This window comes from Nicotiana tabacum, chromosome 11 (genome assembly GCF_000715075.1).
Source record: "Nicotiana tabacum cultivar K326 chromosome 11, ASM71507v2, whole genome shotgun sequence".
In the NCBI taxonomy this organism is placed as follows: domain Eukaryota; kingdom Viridiplantae; phylum Streptophyta; class Magnoliopsida; order Solanales; family Solanaceae; genus Nicotiana; species Nicotiana tabacum.
The window spans coordinates 131563850-131573265 of NC_134090.1; the positions used below are offsets into that span (position 1 = coordinate 131563850).

The 9416-nt window shown below is 34.8% G+C and overlaps 1 protein-coding gene across 2 annotated transcripts; it reads left to right on the top strand.

The window, feature by feature from the left end:
* Nucleotides 1–1038: 1038 nt before the first annotated feature.
* LOC107794483 (uncharacterized) lies at nucleotides 1039–4928 on the top strand. Of its 2 annotated transcripts, XM_075225471.1 has the most exons (3): nucleotides 1039–1168; nucleotides 1310–1419; nucleotides 2216–4928. In XM_075225471.1, exon 3 carries the CDS (start codon nucleotides 2302–2304, stop codon nucleotides 4630–4632), a length of 2331 nt encoding a protein of 776 aa, XP_075081572.1. In that variant the 5' UTR covers nucleotides 1039–1168; nucleotides 1310–1419; nucleotides 2216–2301; the 3' UTR covers nucleotides 4633–4928. The 2 variants fall into 2 exon arrangements, with proteins under 2 accessions (XP_075081572.1, XP_016472463.2); XM_016616977.2 differs by lacking the exon at nucleotides 1039–1168 and having other exon boundaries at nucleotides 1281–1419.
* The last annotated feature ends 4488 nt before the right edge of the window (nucleotides 4929–9416 follow it).

Below are 9416 nucleotides of genomic sequence, written 5' to 3' on the forward strand. Positions count from 1 at the left end.
CCAATGAAAAAGAGATCATGAAAGGGAGCTTAATTACTAGGTGGTTTTTAGTGCAGAGGACTTGAGCATACTACTAGCTAAGATGGTTGATCCAGATCATTTGACCTTCCAAGCTTCGTCTAGTTTGAGATTTTTTTTTTTTTGAGTTTCTCACCCGGTGTCCGGTACCCACATTAAGGCTCGACTAAATTCGGATTCGCGCTGGAAAGTCCCACAGTGGGAGTAAAACACTCCCTAACAAAGGCGACTCCATACTCAGTTTGAGCTTCTGATTGCATGCTTATTGAATTTTCCAAGCACATTTCTAACAGTATCAAACCCCCAATACAAGCAAAGAGTAAGCACTAAAGAACTAAAAATAAACAAGAAGAAAGTTTTTCTTTACGGTATATGTTGAAGAGTAACTGAGGTACTGGCAAGATCAGGATTGAAGAAGTTAAAAAGGAGGACTGGTCGAAAATTTGATTCATTATTCAAGATAAAATATATGAAAAGTTTATTGTATTTTCTAATAACTTTGTATTTCCATATGAATGATAAATAAAAATGAATTCAAAATATCTTGTTCCTTTGCCCTATCTTCAGTCATGGCATTGCACCATCAAACATGAAACAAAAAAGATTCTCAAATAATTGCGTACATGTACATTTAATACCAAATAATTATATTTAAATAGTAATGGTATACTAAAAATTTCAATTATTAATGCCTAAGTGGCAGACAGATTTGAACCTTTCAAATAAGTTTTCCACTATCTTTTTAACCAAACATAAGATGTCATTTCAAAAATACATAGGTTTTCATGTTTTTTAAGTATGTTGTATTTATTAAATATTTGAAAATTAAGTAAGAAATGCCTAATTGAACCCTGACATTTTTCATTTATTGATGACCTATATAAAAACCTTTAAATCAGATTAGATTAATTTTATCTTGTAAGAAATTAAAAATTTAAAGCTACATCATTAATATTTTAAAATTCACCTAATTTCAACTTAGAAAAGCAAAAAGTGTTAAAAATTTAAGGGGGGAGTGAGAATTAATATTCTACTCATAATATTAACTTTAGCTTACTTTCTCTCTGAAATCATTCCATTATCTATATTTGTATATTTTTTTCATTTTTAACTACACCATACAGTATCTTTGAAAGTTTAGTAGCAAATAGTAAGTAGCCTTATACTTTTCAGCGTTTTCCGACGGTTCTTCCGCCGTTGCTCCGCCGTCAACCTCCCTCTGAAATAATCCCAATTATTTAATTTTCAACTTCTTTTTTGCAAAATTTAACCTTTTTTTTTTACTTTACAGATTTGGCCTAGTGGGTCTATAAGACTTTGGTCAAGATTCAAGATCTGGAGCAAATTTAGGGATCAAGAACTGGTTTTTTCTGATCTGGGTCTGCTTTGTTTCTAGTATTTGTAAGTAAAGTTTGAATCTTGACTTTTTTTGTCCTTGACTTTTTTAGATCTTGTATACGAACATTTCAACTAAAAGTACGATTCTTTCTGATCTTTTGATTTGTCTTTAGCTTAGATCTTATTGCTATATGGATAATTATGCTAGATATCTTAGTGATTTGGGTTTTAATGACTAATAAAGATTGGTTTTTTAGTTAGATTTGAATAACAGATGAAAGTTGTTGACTTGGATTTGAGCATATTCCAGGATTTAGTGTCCTTGATTTTGCTAAGTTAATTAATTACTTTAGCTCTCTTTCATTTTTTTTTTTGTTTAGAAATTTTTGTGTATGTTTAAAATGTAGAAAAGATATAGTCTTAGAGAATAGTTAATTTGAGTATTGGAATGAAACTTGTTCAAATGGAGGGGAAATGATAATGAGGTCTTATGCGGGGACTCGATTATAATTTGGATTGAGTTGTTGTTGTTGTGGCTATTGTTACTGTATTTTCCCTTAGATGCATCCGATAAAATACATCCAGCAGATATTTTGTTGTATTGAGTGAGTATGTTGGGTAGGTAGCTTTAAATCTAAAATTGATAGTCTATTTGAATGTTGATAAGCTGTAATCTCTTGATTTTGTGAAGTTATTTATAGTTGATTTATAAGGTCGTGTAATTTGAATTACTTCGTCTTGGGCCATTAATGATTTGAAGTAGAATTTGCTTAGATTTGGAGACTGTTGACAGGTCAGTAGAGCACATAAAGCTAGAAATGCTAATATGTTAATTATGGCAATTCTTGTTTTATTGCAGGAACATAAGAATGTTTCAACTGTAACTATCTGTGAGATTCCTATATCTATCTTGGTGGAAATTGGGTTAAAATTCAGGATTTTGAGATGGAGCCAAATATAGAGGAAGCACTACAAGCTAAAGCGAATGCTGAAAGAAAATTTGCAGAGAGAGACTTTGTGGGTGCAAAGAATTATGCTTTAAAAGCTCAGATGTTGTGTCCTCAGTTAGAAGGCATATCACAAATGGTAGCAACATTTGGTGTTCACAGTGCTGCAGAGATGAAGGTTAATGGAGAATTTGATTTCTACACGATACTGGGTATGGATCCATCCTCAAACCGGGCTAAGCTGAAGAAACAATATAAAAGGATGGCTGTGTTACTCCATCCTGATAAGAACAAAAGTATAGGAGCTGATGGTGCATTTAGGCTTGTCTCTGAAGCATGGACTGTATTGTCTGATCGTGCTAAAAGAAGCTCTTATGATCAGAGGAGAAGTTTATTTACTCTGCATACTTCTGGTGTTGGCAACTATGGTAATTACTCCAACTCTTCAGCTTCTCAAAGCAGGCTCGATACATTTTGGACTGTTTGTACCTCTTGTCAGGTTCAGTATGAATATCTTAGGAAATATGTGAACAAAAGACTGTCTTGTAAGAACTGTCGTGGGGTTTTCATAGCTGTTGAAACTGGATTGGCCCCAGTAAATGGTTCATATGCTTTTAGCCCTTGGCCTTATGCGCCTGAGAATGGATATAAATCTCATGGTCGTGGGGTTACATATGTCCCAACATCGCCTCCTTATTCTGCAAATAATGGGGTACCAGCACATCATTCTAAGCGCAGTTCGGAGCATGTTTCCAATTTATCCTTTCAGTGGAGTTCCTTCCCTGGAACTTCTGCTGGAGTTCTGGATCCGAATGGGTCAGCCACCGGCTTCAGTTTTACCCAACAGGCAAATACGATAGCCTCTGGAAGAAAAGCCAATGGGAAGCAAGAACTCATAAAGATGGCTGGTGTGGTTGCCAATGGATCGGTGAGTAGCGATCAACTGCCCCGCAGACCTGGTAGGCCTCCTAAGAAGAGGAAAATTGATGTGGACAGTACAAGTAGTTATGTGAATGGTGAAGTGGCTTCAAGAGCTTCTGCAGAAGTCATAATGGCAGATGGAAACGGAAATGAGAATTTGAAAAGAAATGTTAAGATTCCTGCGCCTGACGTTTCAATCAGAAGATGGTCCGCAGCTCCTGCATTTGATGCAAGACAGTTATTAATCGACAAGGCAAGAACAGATATCCGCAAGAAACTGGAAGAGATCAGGTTGACTTCCGAAGCTGCTGCTGCAGAGGCCGAGAAAGAGAGAAAGGTGCATGCACAATTTGGTGAATCCAGTGAAAGATCTAAAAGAGCAGGTTTGGGTGTTGCTGCTCATGTATCAGATATGACGAAAAGTGGGTCCATGATTATGACAGTCCCAGACTCTGACTTCCATGATTTTGACCAGGATAGATCAGAGGATTCCTTCAAGCCGAAGCAGATATGGGCTTTATATGACGAGGAAGATGGTATGCCTCGCTTGTATTGTCTGATCCGCCAAGTTATCTCTGTGCAGCCATTCAAGATTCATATCAGCTACTTAAGTTCAAAAACAGATACTGAATTTGGGCTTGTCAATTGGTTGGATTCTGGTTTTACCAAGTCATGTGGAAAGTTTAGGGCATTTAACTCTGAAATTGTTGAGCAAGTCAACATATTTTCTCATCTTCTAAGTAGGGAGAAAGCTGGAAGAGGAGGGTGTGTCCAAATCTATCCAAAAAATGGAGACATTTGGGCCATATATCGAAATTGGTCGACCAATTGGAACAGGAAAACCCCAGATGAAGTGAGGCACCAGTATGAAATGGTGGAGGTCCTTGGTGATTATTCTGAAGACTTTGGTGTTTGTGTTGCTCCTTTGGTTAAGTTAGATGGATTCAAGACAGTATACCAAAGAAACACGAACAAGGATGCCATCCGAAAGATTCCAAGAAGAGAGATGTTGCGGTTTTCACATCAGGTGCCATCTCGTTTACTGAAAGGAGAAACAATGAACTTGCCAGAGGGATGCTGGGAGCTTGACCCTGCTGCAACTCCAGATGATTTGCTCCAAGGAGTAAGTGACGTACAGGAGGAAAGACCTATTCAGGCTGAAAGGAGAATCTTGGTTGAAGAAAATCTTAGACAACTAGAACACTCTGCTGTTTCCGACATGTTCGATGGGGCTACCACACCTGGCTCGCAGATGCAAGAAAACTCAAATGAACAGAAAACCCTGTTTAGACCTTCCACCGAGCTTCCTCAATCCGTAAGGCAAATTCATACCTGTGAGGAACCGAGCAAAGTGGACAATCTTAACGCTACACCAGGTGAGCATCTCCGGGCTGTGATGAATGAATAAGTTAAGGTAAAGGCCAAGCAAAACAGTAGGAAATTTGATTCAGAGGTCCTTTTTTCATAATCACTCTAACAGTGTAATGAGGATTCAGATTGTATAGATTTATTTATACACACAGCGAAGGATGATTCTCAAAACATTAGATAGGTGGCAGGATCCAAAGTGATCTGTAACACTTGTACTCATTGTTTTAGGTTGCTATAGGTTTAAGAGCGGCTTTGTAGTGATAACTCTGATTCGTATCCTTTACAGAAGTTTTCTGATTCATATCCTTTACAGAATTTCTTTTTGTTTGTCAAGAACTATAGTGGACATTTCTTCATGCATTTGCTTTATGTGCTATCTTCATAACTGCAGTACCTGTAATTTTCTTGAATATCAAGTTGTCTTTGAAGTATGATACATGGCTGATTTGACTTTGATCATAGGGGCACACGAGGTCATTGCTAAAACCTTTGTTAAGCATAAAAGGTAAGGTTTAGAATATTGTAACCGAACCAAGCTACTTAATTTTGGAAACGAAGTCGGAGACAAATGGTATCATTATTAAATACTAACATGAGATGAACTCACCAGTTAAGTTTCGCATTACTAAATAGTACTAAGTACTAACAGAAGAGGAGGCCTCGGTGTCGGCGGTCCTCTTATCCCAAAATGAAAAATATTTTGTAGGGTACATAACTAACATAACACATAATGAAGTACGACACTTTTAATTTTTGGCATTACTAAATACTACTCCCTCAGTTCTATGTTCTAGTTTACGGGAACCTATTTCCTTTTTGGTTCGTTAAAACAAGAGTAACCTCTTTCTAAATTTTATTATATTCTTAATGAGAAGATTTTCTAACCACACAAGTATTCTGGCCCTTTTTTTAACTTGTCTAAGACTATAATTTTAAAGGTCTTCATTTTTTCTTAAACTCCGTGTCCAATTAAACAGATTCACATAAATTGGAACAGAAGGAGTTAGCTTTGGAAAATGCAAGGCGCTAGCTTTCCCCAAAACCAGTTATATATTGATATTAGTTCTTGCTTTTGGATCTGGTTTTACAAAAAGAGACACCATTTCTTTGTTAAAAACATGTACTTAGGAAACAATAGCTTATTCCTTTTCATCTACCTAAGTCTTGGTGGGTAGTTATTTAGTACTTGTGTTGGCCGAAGATAGCTGTTACTCGGTGAATAATTAAGGTGTGTGCAAGCCGGTATGGACGCCACGACCCACATCATCAATATGTATATATATTGTGTTGTAGAACACCATATAGTAGGTGGTTTAACATACATGTAGCCATGGTCCTAGCTTTCTAACTAGCTCTTTCTATTAAACGACTGTAGATTCTTTTTTTTTTTTTTTTTTTTTTGGGCACAACTTATTCAGTGAGTGTAGCAATAGTTTAATTATAATGAATAATCGTTTATGTTTTGCCTCTGATTAGGCTCAATAGCTACAAATTGCCCATTGATTATAATGTTATTAAGATCAATCTTGATTATGTGAAATCATTTTGGCAAATTTAGATTCAAAATATCCAAGCGTGGGGATTGAGTCAATGTAAAACTGCATTGTTCATTTTCGTCTATCTAATCACTATCTGAAACTATATAATAAAACGATAAGCAGATAGAAAAATCATGAATGCTGCAATTGTAGGGCTAACATCTTAATTTCCTCAATTTCATAGCAGCAAAAATGGCTAATAAAAAGAAGGCTAATAAAAGCTGAGCTCAACTTTCGAATGTAGAAAACGCTAGTAATTGTGCTTTTCCCCTAGAACAAAAATTCATTGCATTTGCATTACGGCATATGCTCTTAATGGGAAGTGTTATATCCTGTAAGGAAGAAGACAAAACGTGAAGGAAAAGTTAAACTAATATTCTTTTATTTGGATACAATGTATAGAACCGTGAAGAAATGTAAAAGCAATAAAACGGCTTAAGGATAAAGTAAAACAATGAAACATGAGACTATATTAAATTGCATCCCAGATAATAACGCACTTGCTTTCTCGTTTCAGTACGTTTACTTTCATGGGATAGAACTCTTTTTACTCTTTCAAAGCACCCTCGTGTGATAGCACCGACGAGCATTGGTGGAGCTAGAGCCGCAAGTTCGAATTTCTTGCGGCTTTTGCATCTATACTCAGTTTTGGGGTTACAATTGAACTTATACCCACTTTGCAAAAAAATTTGCAAGCATACTCACTTTACGATCAACTTCAGATTTATCGGGTCTGAAATTAAAAAAAAATTAGTCTGAAGTGAAAAAACTACACTTAAGGCCAAATATGTTTGAAGTGCACCAATGGTTTCATGCACTTAAGACTAATAAGTCTAAAGTGAAAAATTGCACTTCAGATGCACTTAAAGTCAATAAGTGTTAAGTGAAAAATTGCACTTTAGATGCACTTAAGGCCAAAAAGTCTGAAGTGCAACAAACATTTTCATTCACTTAAGGTCAATAAGTCTGAAGTGAAAATTACACTTCAGATGCTCTTAAGGCCAAAAAGTCTGAAGTGCAATAAACGTTTTCATTTACTTAAGGTCAATAAATCTGAAATAAAAATTTGCACTTCATATGCACTTAAGGCCAAAAGGTCAAGTGCAACAAATGTTTTGCTACACTTAAGACCAATAAGTCTGAAGTGAAAAATTGCACTTCAGATGCACTTAAGGCCAAATATCTGAAGTGCAACTAACGTTTTTATGCACTTAAGGCCAAATAGGCCTGAAGTGCAAATTGCCTAGAAATAGAAATTTGTTCTTTGAATTATAACAATCCAATATAAGATTTAATACTTAAATCTTCTCCAAATGAGCTCAAATTTGAAACATAACCTCCAAATATCATCAGGAACAAACCCAATCATCAATTTGTCAAAACAACAATAAATCTAATGAACCCATTTTGTAATTAAGAAAAAAAGAAAAGAAGAAACCTTAAGTAATAGTAAAAAATAAAGCGTCATAACAACTCACCATTGTAAAACATCATAAACTACATTAAAATATGTTCACAACCATCATATAAAATCATTGTCACCCGAAGAAGAAGAAGAAAACGAAGGAGGAGGAGAAAGATGCCTAAAGTTGTTTAAAAAATGTGTACAAGTTAAAAAAGTTTTAAAAAAAATGAGTATAGGTTAAATGGGGGAGACCAAATAGGGCGCCCTGTGCAATTTTTACTAATTTGTTTTAGTTACTGAGATTGCATTATATATATATCATAAATATCCTTATTGGTTGGTTCGATAGGTGCCATAAATATCTCTAAGGGGTCATTTGGTTGGAAAGAAAAGGCGTAGTAGCGAGAACATATATTATAACATAATATAAAATTAATTTTTTTAAAAAAACTTAATTTTATTGTAAATTATTGTTATATAGGAATATTGTTATAAAGAGGTCACATTGCATATTGAATCTCTTTTGACTTTTTCCGATATTTGTTTCTTTATATTTAACATTTTTTAGTGAAATTTTAATTCCGCCACAATTGACAACAATACTAAACATCACATGTTCGCTGATTGCCTATCATTTAAGTAGCACCAATGAAATCCAGCTAAAGTAAAGAACCTCATGTGGCGGCTGCTTGGTGAAGGGTGAAGACATTTCTTTAGACATATTTAACTCGGAAAAAAATAAATTTTATAGTAAACAAATAAATAGAATAATTCATGTTTCTAACAACTAATTTATTTCATTTTTCCAAATATGGTTGATATGTAGAAGTAATAATAATAATAGAAAATAAAATGAGAGAATAAAGAAATAAAAATATTATTGATGATTATCGCTTTCTTTCGGTAGGAAAGAATAAAATCTTCCAACAATAAAGAAAAGCAAGAATATTGATAATTGATAGTATAATTTAGTAATTTTCTCGATGGAAATATAAGTTATGGAAAGTAGATTTATCTGGTAGTACAATTTGTAACTGCCTACCCTATTTATTTTTTGCGAGTTATTAATATTTTATTATATTAATTACCCATTACGTAGGTGATTTATAACGGTTGAGGCAATAACAACAAATCATGCACAATTAATAATTCAGCTGATTTCTTTCCATATTTGTAACTATTAATGACCTTTCCATTTTTATGTCTTCCAATGATCTTAATTACTAGCCCCGTGCTTATTTTCTCTTATTCAATTAACATGCACGATATATTCATAGTCGATTAAGTGGGTGTTGTTCATATCTTCTTTGCACATCATTCTTCTTTACCGCTTTGATTCCCATGATATCTATGTAACGACCCGACTGGTCGTTTTGAGCATTTGCATTCAGTTCGACAGTTTAAGGTCTTGGGTAGCTTCATATTACATATTATCGCGTGTATGGTTAGGTTTGGGTTTTTAGTGGTTCGAGATTGATATGGATGAATGATCCTCATTTTAGATGCTTCAAATTGGAAGAGTTGACCAAGTTGGACTTTTTGCGTATTTGATCTTGGATCGGAGTTTTGATGTCACGACCCAAAATCCACAAGTCGTGATGGCACCTAACCGAACCCGCTATGTAAGCCAACAGTCACATAATAATAATAATGAAATCGAATAAACATGGTCTAATAACTCAATAGCGGAAGAATATCATATAAAGTATTTGAAAATAAAACCATAATACTACTACAACCAATTCCAAAATCAGGTGTCAACGAGTACACGAGTACTGCTGAATAACAAGATACAAGCAAAATCCTCTAATATAACTGTCTGAACAATAGAACAATAAAGATAGAGATAACTGGAAGAGAAGTTCAAGGAGTGCAGGT